The sequence below is a fragment of the Pelophylax lessonae genome (genome assembly GCF_965119305.1).
Source record: "Pelophylax lessonae genome assembly, contig: HAP1_SCAFFOLD_623, whole genome shotgun sequence".
In the NCBI taxonomy this organism is placed as follows: domain Eukaryota; kingdom Metazoa; phylum Chordata; class Amphibia; order Anura; family Ranidae; genus Pelophylax; species Pelophylax lessonae.
Window position 1 is genome coordinate 34,357 of NW_028119722.1, and position 21,222 is coordinate 55,578.

The 21,222-nt window shown below is 48.8% G+C and overlaps 1 protein-coding gene across 1 annotated transcript; it reads right to left on the bottom strand.

The window, feature by feature from the left end:
• Nucleotides 1–3,112: 3,112 nt before the first annotated feature.
• Nucleotides 3,113–21,142, bottom strand: LOC309544020 (uncharacterized protein). Its single transcript, XM_082276416.1, has 5 exons — nt 21,061–21,142; nt 13,450–13,548; nt 13,238–13,336; nt 9,526–9,957; nt 3,113–3,804 (listed from the first exon to the last, which is right to left on the bottom strand). Exons 1-5 carry the CDS (start codon nt 21,092–21,094, stop codon nt 3,164–3,166), a joined length of 1,305 nt encoding a protein of 434 aa, XP_082132542.1. The 5' UTR covers nt 21,095–21,142; the 3' UTR covers nt 3,113–3,163.
• Nucleotides 21,143–21,222: the final 80 nt, after the last annotated feature.

Consider the following 21,222-nt stretch of genomic DNA (forward strand, 5'->3'; position numbering starts at 1 on the left):
GGAGAAACACGAGACCCAGCAGAAAGGGGGGATAGAGGATGGAGAGACACGAGACCCAACAGAAAGGGGGGATAGTGGATGGAGAGACACGAGACCCAACAGAAAGGGGGGATAGTGGATAGAGAGACACCAGACCCAGCAGAAAGGGGGGGATAGAGGATGGAGAGACACCAGACCCACCAGAAAGGGGGGATAGTGGATGGAGAGACACCAGACCCAACAGAAAGGGGGGATAGAGGATGGAGAAACACGAGACCCAGCAGAAAGGGGGGATAGAGGATGGAGAGACATCAGACCCACCAGAAAGGGGGGATAGAGGATGGAGAAACACGAGACCCAGCAGAAAGGGGGGGATAGAGGATGGAGAGACACCAGACCCACCAGAAAGGGGGGATAGTGGATGGAGAGACACCAGACCCAACAGAAAGGGGGGATAGAGGATGGAGAAACACGAGACCCAGCAGAAAGGGGGGATAGAGGATGGAGAGACACGAGACCCAGCAGAAAGGGGGGATAGAGGATGGAGACACGAGTCCCAACAGAAAGGGGGGATAGTGGATGGAGAGACACGAGACTCAACAGAAAGGGGGGATAGTGGATAGAGAGACACCAGACCCAGCAGAAAGGGGGGGATAGTGGATGGAGAGACACGAGACTCAACAGAAAGGGGGGATAGTGGATGGAGAGACACGAGACCCAACAGAAAGGGGGGATAGTGGATAGAGAGACACCAGACCCAGCAGAAAGGGGGGGATAGTGGATAGAGAGACACCAGACCCAACAGAAAGGGGGGGATAGTAGATGGAGAGACACCAGACCCAACAGAAAGGGGGGATAGTGGATGGAGAGACACGAGACCCAACAGAAAGGGGGGATAGAGGATGGAGAGACACCAGACCCAGCAGAAAGGGGGGGATAGAGGATGGAGAGACACGAGACCCAACAGAAAGGGGGGATAGTGGATGGAGAGACACGAGACCCAACAGAAAGGGGGGATAGTGGATGGAGAGACACGAGACCCACCAGAAAGGGGGGATAGTGGATGGAGAGACACCAGACCCAACAGAAAGGGGGGATAGAGGATGGAGAAACACGAGACCCAGCAGAAAGTGGGGATAGAGGATGGAGAGACACGAGACCCAGCAGAAAGGGGGGATAGAGGATGGAGAGACACGAGACCCAGCAGAAAGGGGGGATAGAGGATGGAGAGACACGAGACCCAACAGAAAGGGGGGATAGTGGATAGAGAGACACCAGACCCAGCAGAAAGGGGGGAAAGAGGATGGAGAGACACGAGTCCCAACAGAAAGGGGGGATAGTGGATGGAGAGACACGAGACCCAACAGAAAGGGGGGATAGTGGATAGAGAGACACCAGACCCAGCAGAAAGGGGGGGGGATAGAGGATGGAGAGACACGAGACCCAACAGAAAGGGGGGATAGTGGATGGAGAGACACGAGACCCAACAGAAAGGGGGGATAGTGGATGGAGAGACACGGGACCCAGCAGAAAGGGGATGGGGTAGAGGATGAAAAGACACAAGACCCAGCAGAAAGAGGGGGGATAGTGGATGGAGAGACACCAGACCGAGCAGAAAGGGGGGTTGTGGATAGAGAGACACCAGAACCAGCAGAAAGGGGGGAGGGGATAGAGAGACACCAGACCCAGCAGAAAGGGGGGAGGGGATAGAGGATGGAGAGACACCAGACCCAGCAGAAAGGGGGGAGGGGATAGAGGATGGAGAGACACCAGACCCAGCAGAAAGGGGGGAGGGGATAGAGGATGGAGAGACACCAGACCCAGCAAAAAGGGGGGAGGGGATAGAGGATGGAGAGACACCAGACCCAGCAGAAAGGGGGGAGGGGGTAGAGGATGGAGAGACACCAGACCCAGCAGAAAGGGGGGAGGGGATAGAGGATGGAGAGACACCAGACCCAGCAGAAAGAGGGGAGGGGATAGAGGATGGAGAGACACCAGACCCAGCAGAAAGTGGTGAGAGAAGAAACACAAAATAAATCCAATAAATAAACCTCATTGTGGCACATGGATTGTTCTACAGCAAATTTATTCCATACAGTTCTATATACAACTATCTACCCTACGGTAAGATGGATAAAGATTGCCGGCACTCTGCCAACATGAAGACAATGTGGAGGGAGAGATGGGTGTAATAAGAATTACTGGGAGGTCACAGATCTTCCTTCCAGCATGCAGAACCGTATCTTCTGATGTATAGTCCTAGCAGAATGGTCAGAACCGTATCTTCTGATGTACAGTCCTAACAGAATGGTCAGAACCGTATCTTCTGATGTACAGTCCTAACAGAATGGTCAGAACCGTATCTTCTGATGTACAGTCCTAACAGAATGGTCAGAACCGTATCTTCTGATGTACAGTCCTAACAGAATGGTCAGAACCGTATCTTCTGATGTACAGTCCTAACAGAATGGTCAGAACCGTATCTTCTGATGTACAGTCCTAACAGAATGGTCAGAACCGTATCTTCTGATGTACAGTCCTAACAGAATGGTCAGAACCGTATCTTCTGATGTACAGTCCTAGCAGAATGGTCAGGACCGTATCTTCTGATGTACAGTCCTAGCAGAATGGTCAGGACCGTATCTTCTGATGTACAGTCCTAACAGAATGGTCAGGACCGTATCTTCTGATGTACAGTCCTAACAGAATGGTCAGAACCGTATCTTCTGATGTACAGTCCTAACAGAATGGTCAGGACCGTATCTTCTGATGTACAGTCCTAACAGAATGGTCAGAACCGTATCTTCTGATGTACAGTCCTAACAGAATGGTCAGAACCGTATCTTCTGATGTACAGTCCTAACAGAATGGTCAGAACCGTATCTTCTGATGTACAGTCCTAACAGAATGGTCAGAACCGTATCTTCTGATGTACAGTCCTAACAGAATGGTCAGAACCGTATCTTCTGATGTACAGTCCTAACAGAATGGTCAGGACCGTATCTTCTGATGTACAGTCCTAACAGAATGGTCAGCTGGTGACAAGGTGGCTCAGGAAGCCGGGCGGAGTTCTCACTCTCCGAGGAAGCCATCTTCCAGAACGGATTCCTGCATTTTGGAACTTTACTGTCTTCTACAAAGACATTGCTACAGCGGTTCCATTACAGTCATGTTCGGGGGGCACTCAGTGACGCCCCTTTTTGGGTGTATGTTCTGGAGAAATCTGAGATTTGCTGCGTCTTCGGACCCGTCTCCAATGTGGTCCTCGTCTGTCATCTACTGGCAGCGGAGAGCTGTCACTGGCACTGTCGCTGGGTGTCGGGGAAGGCGATACTTGGGGCACATTAAGATGGTGTAGGACTTGCTGCATGCCGTTCACACACTGCTTGTTGTGTTGCTGCTGCTGCTCGGCCAACAAGAGCAGATTGGAGGAGAGTTTGTCCAAGATGGTGTTCTGCTGCTGAATGCTTTGTGACAGGACAGCCATGCTCTCGCTGAATGACCCCTGGAAGGCTTTTACATTTTTATTTAACGCTTTCACATTGTTATTGAGTATATTTAGTTTTTGGGCCATGGTTCTTCGGAAGTGGCTCTGTTCTGCATAGATCAGACTTGTATGATCCCTCAGAGTCTGCTGCCTCCGGCTTCTCATATGATCTTGCTTGAGAGACAGCGAGCCATCCCTGGTGGTTTCCTCGGGAGCTGTGCAACCCTCTGTCTCAGCATCGGCTTCTTCTGGGAACTCATCCTGATCCTCATTATCACCTTCTGAGTTCACTGCCTCATCTTCTTCAGCAAGATCATGGAAATCTGAGCTCTCATGTTCTGCTGGGAGAAAAACAATAATTTATTGTATAAGGAGTGTTCGACTTACCTTCTATTGTAGGAATATGGACCCCCCATTTATAACGCTGCTCCCCATTACTATATTTTCATTATTATTATTATGGAAGAAGGGACGTTTCTCATTATTATGGAAGAAGGGGAGAAGGAACGTTCCTCATTATTATCATGGAAGAAGGGACGTTCCTCATTATTATTATGGAAGAAGGGGAGAAGGGACGTTCCTCATTATTATCATGGAAGAAGGGACGTTCCTCATTATTATCATGGGAGAAGAGACATTCCTCATTATTATCATGGAAGAAGGGACGTTCCTCATTATTATTATGGAAGAAGGGGAGAAGGGACGTTCCTCATTATTATGGAAGAAGGGGAGAAGGAAAGTTCCTCATTATTATCATGGAAGAAGGGACGTTCCTCATTATTATTATGGAAGAAGGGACGTTCCTCATTATTATTATGGAAGAAGGGGAGAAGGGACGTTCCTCATTATTATTATGGAAGAAGGGGAGAAGGGACGTTCCTCATTATTATGGAAGAAGGGGAGAAGGGACGTTCCTCATTATTATTATGGAAGAAGGGGAGAAGGGACGTTCCTCATTATTATCATGGAAGAAGGGACGTTCCTCATTATTATTATGGAAGAAGGGGAGAAGGGACGTTCCTCATTATTATCATGGAAGAATGTGGGAAGGGACGTTCCTCATTATTATTATGGAAGAAGGGGAGAAGGGACGTTCCTCATTATTATCATGGAAGAAGGGGAGAAGGAATGTTCCTCATTTTTATCATGGAAGAAGGAACGTTCCTCATTATTATTATTATCATGGAAGAAGGGACGTTCCTCATTATTATCATGGAAGAAGGGACGTTCCTCATTACAATTATGGGAGAAGGGACATTCCTCATTACAATTATGGAAGAAGGGGAGAAGGGACATTCCTCATTATTATTATTATCATGGAAGAAGGGGAGAAGGTACGTTCCTCATTTTTATCATGGAAGAAGGTGAGAAGGGACGTTCCTCATTATTATCATGAAAAATATAAGGTTGAAGGATTGTAAGAGGTGCATGAAAGTCAGCCAGCCCCCAGTCTGATGTACTCACCCTCCAGTCTGTCACCAACCAAGTAGACCTGTCTCTTGGTACAAAGAACAGGGGTTTAGTTGACACACATTTGCAAATACATGTGAAAGCTGCAGAGCCACTTCACGGCACCCTGTTTTATCTGCAGTTCTAACACTTTCTAATTTAGTGTCTCCACACTGGGAGCACATAGCTGCTAATGGATGGATGGGGGAACAGGTTGGAGGGAGTGAAAGATTGTATTAACATGCCTTATTATATTTCATATATATTTCAGCTTATGCCCACTTATCAATGGAATATGGTCCCTTGCAATTACATATTAACGAGCCAGACTAACACTCATTCGTACACCCTGGACAGCAGACAGCTGTATTTTGCATATAGATGACACGACGTTGACATGTTAAACACCTTTCCATTCATTCATTTGAACACTTGACAGTTGGATATTTTGCATAGAGATTACTGACACCACCCACAAACACATTTGACAATTGCTTACATTAACACATGACAGCTGATCACAGACAGAGCGGCTCTCCCACAAACACAATCTCCAACACACAACACCCCACACATACACAGGTGTATAGGGAACACAAGGACCTTTTCATGTACTGTTTCTGTGAGATATGTTCTTTTGTTAAATTGACCGATGACTTGTAACCAGTTTGGAGCAGTTTTTCCCGCTCAAAACTTGCCTTAAATATGAGCGAAACTTGCAATAAAATCAGTTGTGTCTGCGCTAAGTTTGAGTGCTGTGTCGTCACACCTCCTGGCCAGACGAGGGAAAATTCACTATCTAGGGAGATTGGGACTGAAGGGCCGTATATCATCGTGTAATTGCCTCCTGACGAGATTTGAGCTAACAGGGAGACAGCCCAACCTCCCCCAACCCACCCCCATCCATGACTGGTCTGTTGTCTAAAAACTCAACTAACTAAGATGTAACGATGGTACAAACTGGAAAGGACCAGCTGAGAAGCATTACACCTCCATCCCCTTGGTGGATACAGTATAAAGACAAATAGGTATTGTCTTGCCTTCAGCTTGGTGCCTCATATAAAGTCCCATCGTGCGATTTTCGTGCGTTTTTGGTGGATGCAGTCTGATTTGACCTTATTTTTTCCGTAAACAGGGATGGAGACCAATAGCATGACCTGCTTGTCTCACACAAAGTCCCAAGGAAATTAGGGATTGAAAGGCATTGTGCTTTACAGGCCATGCCCCATATATAAAATCCCTATTTGTATTTATAGTGCATCCACCAAGGGGATGGAGGTGTAATGCTTCCCAGCTGGTCCTTTCCAGTTTGTACCATCGTTACATCTTAGTTAGTTGAGTTTTTAGACAACAGACCAGTCATGGATGGGGGTGGGTTGGGCTGTCTCCCTCCCACCTGTTCCCCCATCCATCCATTAGCAGCTATGTGCTCCCAGTGTGGAGACACTAAATTAGAAAGTGTTAGAACTGCAAATAAAACAGAGTGCTGTGAAGTGGCTCTGCAGCTTACACATGCGTTTGCAAATGTGTGTCAACTAAACCCCTGTTCTTTGTACCAAGAGACGCCGGGCACTACCTGCTGGGGTCTCACTTAAAGTCCCACCTAGCCTATTGTGTTTACTCATTATTATCATGGAAGAAGGTGGGAAGGGACATTCCTCATTATTATCATGGAAGAAGGTGGGAAGGGACGTTCTTCATAATTATCATAGAAGAAGGTGGGAAGGGACGTTCCTCATTATTATCATGGAAGAAGGTGGGAAGGGACGTTCCTCATTATTACCATGGAAGAAGGTGGGAAGGGACGTTCTTCATTATTATCATGGAAGAAGGTGGGAAGGGACGTTCCTCATTATTATCATGGAAGAAGGTGGGAAGGGTCGTTCCTCATTATTATCATGGAAGAAGGTGGGAAGGGACGTTCCTCATTATTATCATGGAAGAAGGTGGGAAGGGACGTTCCTCATTATTATCATGGAAGAAGGTGGGAAGGGACATTCCTCATTATTATCATGGAAGAAGGTGGGAAGGGACGTTCTTCATAATTATCATGGAAGAAGGGGAGAAGGGACGTTCCTCATTATTTTTATGGAAGAAGGGGAGAAGGAATGTTCCTTATTATTATCATGGAAGAAGGTGAGAAGGGATGTTCCTCATTATTATCATGGAAGAAGGAATGTTCCTCATTTTATCATGGTCGATGCTCTCTCGTTAAATAAGTGATAAATTATTATCATAAGGGTGATGTATTTTACGAATGAAAGAAGGGGAGAAGGGATGTTTCTCGACATTATTATGGAAGAAGAGAAAGCAGGGTAGGTGACCTAGAACAAGGAGCAGATGGAGGAATGAGAGATCAGGGTGGGTGACCTACAACAAGGAGCAGATGGAGGAATGAGCAAGCAGGGTGAGTGATCTACAACAAGAAGCAGATGGAGGAATGAGAGAGCAGGGTGGGTGACCTACAACAAGAAGCAGATGGAGGAATGAGAGAGCAGGGTGGGTGACCTACAACAAGGGGCAGATGGAGGAATGAGAGAGCAGGGTGAGTGATCTACAACAAGAAGCAGATGGAGGAATGAGAGAGCAGGGTGGGTGACCTACAACAAGAAGCAGATGGAGGAATGAGAGAGCAGGGTGGGTGACCTACAACAAGAAGCAGATGGAGGAATGAGAGAGCAGGGTGGGTGACCTACAACAAGAAGCAGATGGAGGAATGAGAGAGCAGGGTGGGTGACCTACAACAAGGAGCAGAGGGAGGAATGAGAGAGAAGTGTGGGTGACCTACAACAAGGGGCAGATGGAGGAATGAGAGAGCAGGGTGGGTGACCTGCAACAAGGAGCAGATGGAGGAATGAGAGAGCAGGGTGGGTGACCTACAACAAGAAGCAGATGGAGGAATGAGAGAGCAGGGTGGGTGACCTACAACAAGGAGCAGATGGAGGAATGAGAGAGCAGGGTGGGTGACCTACAACAAGGTGCAGATGGAGGAATGAGAGAGCAGGGTGGGTGACCTACAACAAGAAGCAGATGGAGGAATGAGAGAGCAGGGTGGGTGACCTACAACAAGAAGCAGATGGAGGAATGAGAGAGCAGGGTGGGTGACCTACAACAAGAAGCAGATGGAGGAATGAGAGAGCAGGGTGGGTGACCTACAACAAGGAGCAGAGGGAGGAATGAGAGAGAAGTGTGGGTGACCTACAACAAGGGGCAGATGGAGGAATGAGAGAGCAGGGTGGGTGACCTGCAACAAGGAGCAGATGGAGGAATGAGAGAGCAGGGTGGGTGACCTACAACAAGAAGCAGATGGAGGAATGAGAGAGCAGGGTGGGTGACCTAAGACAAGGAGCAGAGGGAGAAATGAGAGAGAAGTGTGGGTGACCTACAACAAGGAGCAGATGGAGGAATGAGAGAGCAGGGTGGGTGACCTAGAACAAGGAGCAGATGGAGGAATGAGCAAGCAGGGTGAGTGATCTACAACAAGAAGCAGATGGAGGAATGAGAGAGCAGGGTGGGTGACCTACAACAAGGGGCAGATGGAGGAATGAGAGAGCAGGGTGGGTGACCTGCAACAAGGAGCAGATGGAGGAATGAGAGAGCAGGGTGGGTGACCTACAACAAGAAGCAGATGGAGGAATGAGAGAGCAGGGTGGGTGACCTAAGACAAGGAGCAGAGGGAGAAATGAGAGAGAAGTGTGGGTGACCTACAACAAGGAGCAGATGGAGGAATGAGAGACCAGGGTGGGTGACCTATAACAAGGAGCAGATGGAGGAATGAGAGACCAGGGTGGGTGACCTATAACAAGGAGCAGATGGAGGAATGAGAGAGCAGGGTGGGTGACCTACAACAAGGAGCAGATGGAGGAATGAGAGAGCAGGGTGGGTGACCTAAGACAAGGAGCAGATGGAGGAATGAGAGACCAGGGTGGGTGACCTATAACAAGGAGCAGATGGAGGAATGAGAGAGCAGGGTGGGTGACCTACAACAAGGAGCAGAGGGAGGAATGAGAGAGCAGGGTGGGTGACCTACAACAAGGGGCAGATGGAGGAATGAGAGAGCAGGGTGGGTGACCTACAACAAGGAGCAGAGGGAGGAATGAGAGAGCAGGGTGGGTGACCTATAACAAGGAGCAGAGGGAGGAATGAGAGAGCAGGGTGGGTGACCTATAACAAGGAGCAGAGGGAGGAATGAGAGAGCAGGGTGGGTGACCTACAACAAGGAGCAGAGGGAGGAATGAGAGAGCAGGGTGGGTGACCTAAGACAAGGAGCAGAGGGAGGAATGAGAGAGAAGTGTGGGTGACTTACAACAAGGAGCAGATGGAGGAATGAGAGAGCAGGGTGGGTGACCTAAGACAAGGAGCAGAGGGAGGAATGAGAGAGCAGGGTGGGTGACCTATAACAAGGAGCAGAGGGAGGAATGAGAGAGCAGGGTGGGTGACCTATAACAAGGAGCAGAGGGAGGAATGAGAGAGAAGTGAGGGTGACCTACAACAAGGAGCAGAGGGAGGAATGAGAGAGCAGGGTGGGTGACCTACAACAAGGACCAGATGGTGGGTGACAGAACACGGATGGTTGAACAGCAGCAGCCTATAACATTGGTGTCACCCACCAGGCACTCGTCCTGAGTCGGTGGTGCCAGGTACCCCGGGAGTTACATCGGTGGCGATTATTTTCTCCATCACACGCTCATACGGCCAGAAAGAGATATGGAGGCGGGAGGCTCCTCCGGATGTTCTATGGTGCTTGTCAATTCTGCTCAGCTTCTCCTTCACTTTGCGCTTGATATCTGCAAATCTCTTCTTACAGTTCTGCACGGAGCGCGGACAGGCGGAGACGGCGTTCACGGCGGAGGTGATCTCTCTCCACAAGGCGTTCTTCGCTGCTGTTGAATGTCGGGCCGCCAACCTGCCGAACAGCTTCTCGTAGTGCGGCATAACGCTCTTTATCAGGACGTCGTTCTCCTCGTCCGAAAATCGAATGTTCCGCTGACGCTCTCGCTCCGCCCCTTGCTGTGATTGGCTGGAATCATCAGGAAGAAGATCTGGGAGAAAAATTGGATTTTTGTACTTACCATAAAATTTATTTCTATAAAATTATTGAGACAGAAATTCAGAGGCTGTTGAGTTATAAACACCACCAGCACAGTATAACGTCTCCTTCTAGTACCGGTATGACTCCTCCTACCTGTATGACTCCTCCTATCTGTATGACTCCTCCTATCTGTATGACTCCTCCTACCTGTATGACTCCTCCTATCTGTATAACGCCTCCTACCTGTATGACTCCTCCTACCTGTATGACTCCTCCTATCTGTATAACGCCTCCTACCTGTATGACTCCTCCTACCTGTATGACTCCTCCTATCTGTATGACTCCTCCTATCTGTATAACTCCTCCTATCTGTATAACTCCTCCTATCTGTATAACTCCTCCTATCTGTATGACTCCTCCTATCTGTATGACTCCTCCTATCTGTATGACTCCTCCTATCTGTATGACTCCTCCTACCTGTATAACTCCTCCTATCTGTATGACTCCTCCTACCTGTATAACTCCTCCTATCTGTAGGACTCCTTCTATCTGTATAACTCCTCCTATCTGTATGACTCCTCCTATCTGTATGACTCCTCCTATCTGTATGACTCCTCCTATCTGTATGACTCCTCCTATCTGTATGACTCCTCCTATCTGTATGACTCCTCCTATCTGTATAACTCCTCCTATCTGTATAACTCCTCCTACCTGTATAACTCCTCCTATCTGTATGACTCCTCCTATCTGTATGACTCCTCCTATCTGTATAACGCCTCCTATCTGTATGAATCCTCCCATCTGTATAACTCCTCCCATCTGTATGACTCCTCCTATCTGTATGACTCCTCCTATCTGTATGACTCCTCCTATCTGTATGACTCCTCCTATCTGTATGACTCCTCCTATCTGTATAACTCCTCCTACCTGTATAACTCCTCCTACCTGTATGACTCCTCCTATCTGTATGACTCCTCCTATCTGTATAACGCCTCCTACCTGTATAACTCCTCCTATCTGTATGACTCCTCCTATCTGTATGACTCCTCCTATCTGTATAACGCCTCCTATCTGTATGAATCCTCCCATCTGTATAACTCCTCCTATCTGTATGACTCCTCCTATCTGTATGACTCCTCCTACCTGTATAACTCCTCCTATCTGTATGACTCCTCCTATCTGTATAACTCCTCCTATCTGTATAACTCCTCCTATCTGTATAACTCCTCCTACCTGTATAACTCCTCCTATCTGTATGACTCCTCCTATCTGTATGACTCCTCCTATCTGTATGACTCCTCCTATCTGTATAACTCCTCCTATCTGTATGACTCCTCCTATCTGTATGACTCCTCCTATCTGTATAACTCCTCCTATCTGTATAACTCCTCCTATCTGTATAACTCCTCCTACCTGTATAACTCCTCCTATCTGTATGACTCCTCCTATCTGTATGACTCCTCCTATCTGTATAACGCCTCCTATCTGTATGAATCCTCCCATCTGTATAACTCCTCCTATCTGTATGACTCCTCCTATCTGTATGACTCCTCCTATCTGTATGACTCCTCCTATCTGTATGACTCCTCCTATCTGTATAACTCCTCCTACCTGTATAACTCCTCCTACCTGTATGACTCCTCCTATCTGTATGACTCCTCCTATCTGTATAACGCCTCCTATCTGTATGACTCCTCCCATCTGTATAACTCCTCCTATCTGTATGACTCCTCCCCCCCCTACTTACAGCATTGACCTTAACATCACCTGTATAACTCCTCCTATCTGTATGACTCCTCCTATCTATATGACTCCTCCTATCTGTATAACTCCTCCTATCTGTATAACTCCTCCTATCTGTATAACTCCTCCTATCTGTATAACTCCTCCTACCTGTATAACTCCTCCTACCTGTATAACTCCTCCTATCTGTATGACTCCTCCTATCTGTATGAATCCTCCTATCTGTATGACTCCTCCCATCTGTATAACTCCTCCTATCTGTATGACTCCTCCCCCCTACTTACAGCATTGACCTTAACATCACCTGTATAACTCCTCCTATCTGTATGACTCCTCCTATCTGTATGACTCCTCCTACCTGTATGACTCCTCCTACCTGTATGACTCCTCCTACCTGTATGTGTCCCCCCCACTTACAGCAATGACCTTAACATCACCCGTATAACTCCTCCTATCTGTATGACTCCTCCTATCTGTATGACTCCTCCTATCCATATGACTCCTCCCCCCCTACTTACAGCATTGACCTTAACATCACCTGTATAACTCCTCCTATCTGTATGACTCCTCCTATCTGTATGACTCCTCCTATCCATATGACTCCTCCCCCCCTACTTACAGCATTGACCTTAACATCACCCTCTGACTAGAAAGGGATCTTTACAGGATAAAACACCAAGCCCAGATTTTTTGACATGAGATTTAAGCAGGAAATAAAATTGGAGACCCAACCAATCACACAGCAGTTCAATGCTACAGGCAGGAGCTTCAGACATGCATAGAGCCCGGACCCCTTCTGAAGGCCTCAGCCCACTTGGCCAGGATTTGGTAGATCGGGGACATGACCGGGGCATTTACAAAGGGCAGTTGTGATTGGGGCTCCTCACTTTTGTCAATGGGCCCTTAGACACTGCCGCAATCTACAGGAATGGTCAATGCTTTCCTAATACGGAGAATTGCTGCATTCACACTTTACCAGAGCCCTCCTGAAATGGGTACAAGGCTACTCATCGTACGTCGGGGGGGGGGGGGGGGAATCTTGGACCTCTAGGACCTGATTGGTTGTCCCGCTCAGGATACAAGGCTGGGCCTTAGATACTGAGAACTGGCTGCTGGTGATAGGTCTGTGCCGAGGTGACCAGAAGACACCAACCAATGAAAGATGAGTCTTGTCACCTGCAGTCAGCAGCCGGGGTGGGGGAGGAATGATGGGAATAAAGAGTGTATAGTATATGTGTGCGACCTTCTACCAGTACCCCATCCCCCAGTGTCACCCCTTCCAATCAGCACCCAGTGTGTGAAGGACACATTCTGGAGGGGCCCCATAACATGCAGTCCAGCGGGGTCCGGCCTCCGAGGATTGGCCAATGGAGAAAGCAGAGTACAGAGATCAGCCTGCAGAGGGATCTCCATTGAATATAAAAAGACCCCCATCCTCCTGAATGAAGCATTCTGGAAGTGGGAGGGCTTATACCAGGCAGCAGTATAACCCAACAGTCCCTGAACTGCGGTGTCCCACAATGCACTGCCCATTCCTCTGATCTCACCGGTGTCAGCGTTCAGATCCAGGTCCCAGGAATCTTCCTCCGGCTCCTCCTTCACAGTGATTTTCAGGGCGGAGACATCGGGGGTGTATGAGGACACGCCTACCAGACACAAGAGACAGATGGGCGGTGACTAGGAGGACTCAATCCCCTCCCCCCTGCCAATCAACTACAGAGGATGGAGAGGAGATTTCCTACATCCAATCATCTCTCACCTCTCTTCTCCGACTTCTCCCGCCGAGACTTCCTCTGTGCACCCCGCCCAGCCCCCGATGGAAGCTTCCCTGCATTCTCAGGAGCTCCGGTGTACCGACCTATCAGGAGAGATCACTGATCACCACATAATACATCACCCCCAACCATGCTAGATACACCCCGACCATGCTAGATACACCCCAACCATGCTAGATACACCCCAACCATGCTAGATACACCCCAACCATGCTAGATACACCCCAACCATGCTAGATACACCCCAACCATGCTAGATACACCCTGACCATGCTAGATACAGCCCAACCATGCTAGATACACCCCAACCATGCTAGATATACCCCGACCATGCTAGATACACCCCGACCATGCTAGATACACCCCTATATACATCACCCCCAACCATGCTAGATACACCCCGACCATGCTAGATACACCCCAACCATGCTAGATACACCCCAACCATGCTAGATACACCCCAACCATGCTAGATACACCCCAACCATGCTAGATACACCCTGACCATGCTAGATACAGCCCAACCATGCTAGATACACCCCAACCATGCTAGATATACCCCGACCATGCTAGATACACCCCGACCATGCTAGATACACCCCTATATACATCACCCCCAACCATGCTAGATACACCCCGACCATGCTAGATACACCCCAACCATGCTAGATACACCCCAACCATGCTAGATACACCCCAACCATGCTAGATACACCCTGACCATGCTAGATACAGCCCAACCATGCTAGATACACCCCAACCATGCTAGATATACCCCGACCATGCTAGATACACCCCGACCATGCTAGATACACCCCTATATACATCACCCCCAACCATGCTAGATACACCCCAACCATGCTAGATACACCCCAACCATGCTAGATACACCCCAACCATGCTAGATACACCCCAACCATGCTAGATACACCCTGACCATGCTAGATACAGCCCAACCATGCTAGATATACCCCGACCATGCTAGATACACCCTGACCATGCTAGATACAGCCCAACCATGCTAGATACACCCCAACCATGCTAGATATACCCCGACCATGCTAGATACACCCCGACCATGCTAGATACACCCCTATATACATCACCCCCAACCATGCTAGATACACCCCGACCATGCTAGATACACCCCAACCATGCTAGATACACCCCAACCATGCTAGATACACCCCAACCATGCTAGATACACCCCAACCATGCTAGATACACCCCCAACCATGCTAGATACACCCCGACCATGCTAGATACACCCCAACCATGCTAGATACACCCCAACCATGCTAGATACACCCCAACCATGCTAGATACACCCCCAACCATGCTAGATACACCCCCAACCATGCTAGATACACCCCAACCATGCTAGATACACCCCAACCATGCTAGATACACCCCAACCATGCTAGATATACCCCAACCATGCTAGATACACCCTGACCATGCTAGATACACCCTGACCATGCTAGATACACCCCAACCATGCTAGATACACCCCAACCATGCTAGATACACCCCAACCATGCATGCTAGATACACCCCAACCATGCATGCTAGATACACCCCAACCATGCATGCTAGATACACCCCAACCATGCATGCTAGATACACCCCAACCATGCATGCTAGATACACCCCAACCATGCTAGATACACCCTGACCATGCTAGATACACCCCAACCATGCTAGATACACCCCAACCATGCTAGATACACCCTGACCATGCTAGATACACCCCTGTATACATCACACCCAATCATGCTAGATACACCCCCAAACAATTATACCCCTCTCCTGTATACATCACCCCCAACCATGCTAGATACACCCCAACCATGCTAGATACACCCCAACCATGCTAGATACACCCCAACCATGCTAGATACACCCCAACCATGCTAGATACACCCCAACCATGCTAGATACACCCCAACCATGCTAGATACACCCCAACCATGCTAGATACACCCCAACCATGCTAGATACACCCTGACCATGCTAGATACAGCCCAACCATGCTAGATACACCCCAACCATGCTAGATACACCCCAACCATGCTAGATACACCCCGACCATGCTAGATATACCCCAACCATGCTAGATACACCCCAACCATGCTAGATACACCCCAACCATGCTAGATACACCCCAACCATGCTAGATACACCCCAACCATGCTAGATACACCCCAACCATGCTAGATACACCCTGACCATGCTAGATACAGCCCAACCATGCTAGATACACCCCAACCATGCTAGATATACCCCGACCATGCTAGATACACCCCGACCATGCTAGATACACCCCTATATACATCACCCCCAACCATGCTAGATACACCCCGACCATGCTAGATACACCCCAACCATGCTAGATACACCCCAACCATGCTAGATACACCCCAACCATGCTAGATACACCCCAACCATGCTAGATACACCCTGACCATGCTAGATACAGCCCAACCATGCTAGATACACCCCAACCATGCTAGATATACCCCGACCATGCTAGATACACCCCGACCATGCTAGATACACCCCTATATACATCACCCCCAACCATGCTAGATACACCCCGACCATGCTAGATACACCCCAACCATGCTAGATACACCCCAACCATGCTAGATACACCCCAACCATGCTAGATACACCCTGACCATGCTAGATACAGCCCAACCATGCTAGATACACCCCAACCATGCTAGATATACCCCGACCATGCTAGATACACCCCGACCATGCTAGATACACCCCTATATACATCACCCCCAACCATGCTAGATACACCCCAACCATGCTAGATACACCCCAACCATGCTAGATACACCCCAACCATGCTAGATACACCCCAACCATGCTAGATACACCCTGACCATGCTAGATACAGCCCAACCATGCTAGATATACCCCGACCATGCTAGATACACCCTGACCATGCTAGATACAGCCCAACCATGCTAGATACACCCCAACCATGCTAGATATACCCCGACCATGCTAGATACACCCCGACCATGCTAGATACACCCCTATATACATCACCCCCAACCATGCTAGATACACCCCGACCATGCTAGATACACCCCAACCATGCTAGATACACCCCAACCATGCTAGATACACCCCAACCATGCTAGATACACCCCAACCATGCTAGATACACCCCCAACCATGCTAGATACACCCCGACCATGCTAGATACACCCCAACCATGCTAGATACACCCCAACCATGCTAGATACACCCCAACCATGCTAGATACACCCCAACCATGCTAGATACACCCCCAACCATGCTAGATACACCCCCAACCATGCTAGATACACCCCAACCATGCTAGATACACCCCAACCATGCTAGATACACCCCAACCATGCTAGATATACCCCAACCATGCTAGATACACCCTGACCATGCTAGATACACCCTGACCATGCTAGATACACCCCAACCATGCTAGATACACCCCAACCATGCTAGATACACCCCAACCATGCATGCTAGATACACCCCAACCATGCATGCTAGATACACCCCAACCATGCATGCTAGATACACCCCAACCATGCATGCTAGATACACCCCAACCATGCATGCTAGATACACCCCAACCATGCTAGATACACCCTGACCATGCTAGATACACCCCAACCATGCTAGATACACCCCAACCATGCTAGATACACCCTGACCATGCTAGATACACCCCTGTATACATCACACCCAATCATGCTAGATACACCCCCAAACAATTATACCCCTCTCCTGTATACATCACCCCCAACCATGCTAGATACACCCCAACCATACTGGGTACACCCCCGTAAACACCACACCCAACCATGCTAGATACACCCCCAAACAATTATACCCCTCTCCTGTATACATCACCCCCAACCATGCTAGATGTGACAGACCTGGCCGGGACAGAGACTATTGGAGAGGACTGAGAGCCTCTTACCCACTGACTTTGGGCCCTGGCTTTTAAGGGAACCCTACTCTTTAGTTCTTGGTTGCAAAATGCAGGTATTATATCTGATATCTATGTTCAGACTGGAGGAACCGGTCACACTAGATACACCCCAACCATGCTAGATACACCCCCAACCATGCTAGATACACCCCCAACCATGCTAGATACAACCCAACCATGCTAGATACACCCCAACCATGCATGCTAAATACACCCCAACCATGCTAGATACACCCCAACCATGCATGCTAGATACACCCCAACCATGCTAGATACACCCCAACCATGCTAGATACACCCCAACCATGCTAGATACACCCTGACCATGCTAGATACACCCCAACCATGCTAGATACACCCTAACCATGCATGCTAGATACACCCCAACCATACTAGATACACCCCAACCATGCTAGATACACCCCAACCATGCTAGATACACCCCAACCATGCTAGATATACCCCAACCATGCTAGATACACCCCAACCATGCTAGATACACCCCCAACCATGCTAGATACACCCCGACCATGCTAGATACACCCCAACCATGCTAGATACACCCCAACCATGCTAGATACACCCCAACCATGCTAGATACACCCCCAACCATGCTAGATACACCCCAACCATGCTAGATACACCCCAACCATGCTAGATACACCCCAACCATGCTAGATACACCCCAACCATGCTAGATACACCCCCAACCATGCTAGATACACCCCCAACCATGCTAGATACACCCCAACCATGCTAGATACACCCCAACCATGCTAGATACACCCCAACCATGCTAGATACACCCCAACCATGCTAGATATACCCCAACCATGCTAGATACACCCTGACCATGCTAGATACACCCTGACCATGCTAGATACACCCCAACCATGCTAGATACACCCCAACCATGCTAGATACACCCCAACCATGCATGCTAGATACACCCCAACCATGCATGCTAGATACACCCCAACCATGCATGCTAGATACACCCCAACCATGCATGCTAGATACACCCCAACCATGCATGCTAGATACACCCCAACCATGCTAGATACACCCTGACCATGCTAGATACACCCCAACCATGCTAGATACACCCCAACCATGCTAGATACACCCTGACCATGCTAGATACACCCCTGTATACATCACACCCAATCATGCTAGATACACCCCCAAACAATTATACCCCTCTCCTGTATACATCACCCCCAACCATGCTAGATACACCCCAACCATACTGGGTACACCCCCGTAAACACCACACCCAACCATGCTAGATACACCCCCAAACAATTATACCCCTCTCCTGTATACATCACCCCCAACCATGCTAGATGTGACAGACCTGGCCGGGACAGAGACTATTGGAGAGGACTGAGAGCCTCTTACCCACTGACTTTGGGCCCTGGCTTTTAAGGGAACCCTACTCTTTAGTTCTTGGTTGCAAAATGCAGGTATTATATCTGATATCTATGTTCAGACTGGAGGAACCGGTCACACTAGATACACCCCAACCATGCTAGATACACCCCCAACCATGCTAGATACACCCCCAACCATGCTAGATACAACCCAACCATGCTAGATACACCCCAACCATGCATGCTAAATACACCCCAACCATGCTAGATACACCCCAACCATGCATGCTAGATACACCCCAACCATGCTAGATACACCCCAACCATGCTAGATACACCCCAACCATGCTAGATACACCCTGACCATGCTAGATACACCCCAACCATGCTAGATACACCCTAACCATGCATGCTAGATACACCCCAACCATACTAGATACACCCCAACCATGCTAGATACACCCCAACCATGCTAGATACACCCCAACCATGCTAGATACACCCCAACCATGCTAGATACACCCCCAACCATGCTAGATACACCCCCAACCATGCTAGATACACCCCAACCATGCTAGATACACCCCAACCATGCTAGATACACCCCAACCATGCTAGATACACCCCAACCATGCTAGATATACCCCAACCATGCTAGATACACCCTGACCATGCTAGATACACCCTGACCATGCTAGATACACCCCAACCATGCTAGATACACCCCAACCATGCTAGATACACCCCAACCATGCTAGATACACCCCAACCATGCATGCTAGATACACCCCAACCATGCATGCTAGATACACCCCAACCATGCATGCTAGATACACCCCAACCATGCTAGATACACCCTGACCATGCTAGATACATCCTGACCATGCTAGATACACCCCAACCATGCTAGATACACCCCGACCATGCTAGATACACCCTGACCATGCTAGATACACCCTGACCATGCTAGATACACCCCGACCATGCTAGATACACCCCAACCATGCTAGATACACCCCAACCATGCTAGATACACCCCAACCATGCTAGATACACCCCGACCATGCTAGATACACCCCAACCATGCATGCTAGATACACCCCAACCATGCTAGATACACCCTGACCATGCTAGATACACCCTGACCATGCTAGATACACCCCAACCATGCTAGATACACCCCAACCATGCATGCTAGATACACCCCAACCATGCATGCTAGATACACCCCAACCATGCTAGATACACCCCAACCATGCATGCTAGATACACCCCAACCATGCATGCTAGATACACCCCAACCATGCTAGATACACCCTGACCATGCTAGATACACCCCAACCATGCTAGATACACCCCAACCATGCTAGATACACCCTGACCATGCTAGATACACCCCTGTATACATCACACCCAATCATGCTAGATACACCCCCAAACAATTATACCCCTCTCCTGTATACATCACCCCCAACCATGCTAGATACACCCCAACCATACTGGGTACACCCCCGTAAACACCACACCCAACCATGCTAGATACACCCCCAAACAATTATACCCCTCTCCTGTATACATCACCCCCAACCATGCTAGATGTCACAGACCTGGCCGGGACAGAGACTATTGGAGAGGACTGAGAGCCTCTTACCCACTGACTTTGGGCCCTGGCTTTTAAGGGAACACTACTCTTTAGTTCTTGGTTGCAATATGCAGGTATTATATCTGATATCTATGTTCAGACTGGAGGAACCGGTCACACTAGATACACCCCCAACCATGTTAGATACACCCCCAACCATGCTAGATACACCCCAACCATGCTAGATACACCCCAACCATGCTAGATACATCCCAACCATGCTAGATACACCCCGACCATGCTAGATACACCCCGACCATGGTAGATACACCCCGACCATGCTAGATGTGACAGACCTAGCCGGGACAGAGACTTTTGGAGAGGACTGAGAGCCTCTTACCCACTGACTTTGGGCCCTGGCTTTTAAGGGAACACTACTCTTTAGTTCTTGGTTGCAATATGCAGGTATTATATCTGATATCTCTGTTCAGACTGGAGGAACCGGTCACACTAGATACACCCCCAACCATGTTAGATACACCCCAACCATGTTAGATAGACCCCAACCATGTTAGAAGTGACACTGAAGGTGCGGTTGGGTCGGTAGGAAGAGGAGAGGAGGGAGAAGAGTGGAAGGACTCACCCAGAGAGTTGAGGAAGAGGAAGTTGTCCTCCATGTTGCTCAGGAAGAACAGAGGAAGACACAATCTGCCATCCTACTTCTCACACCTGAGATCAGAGGAGAACACTTTGTAAATTGCAGACAATGCAGCAGCAGAAGTGAGACTCTATAGATAAGGAGGGT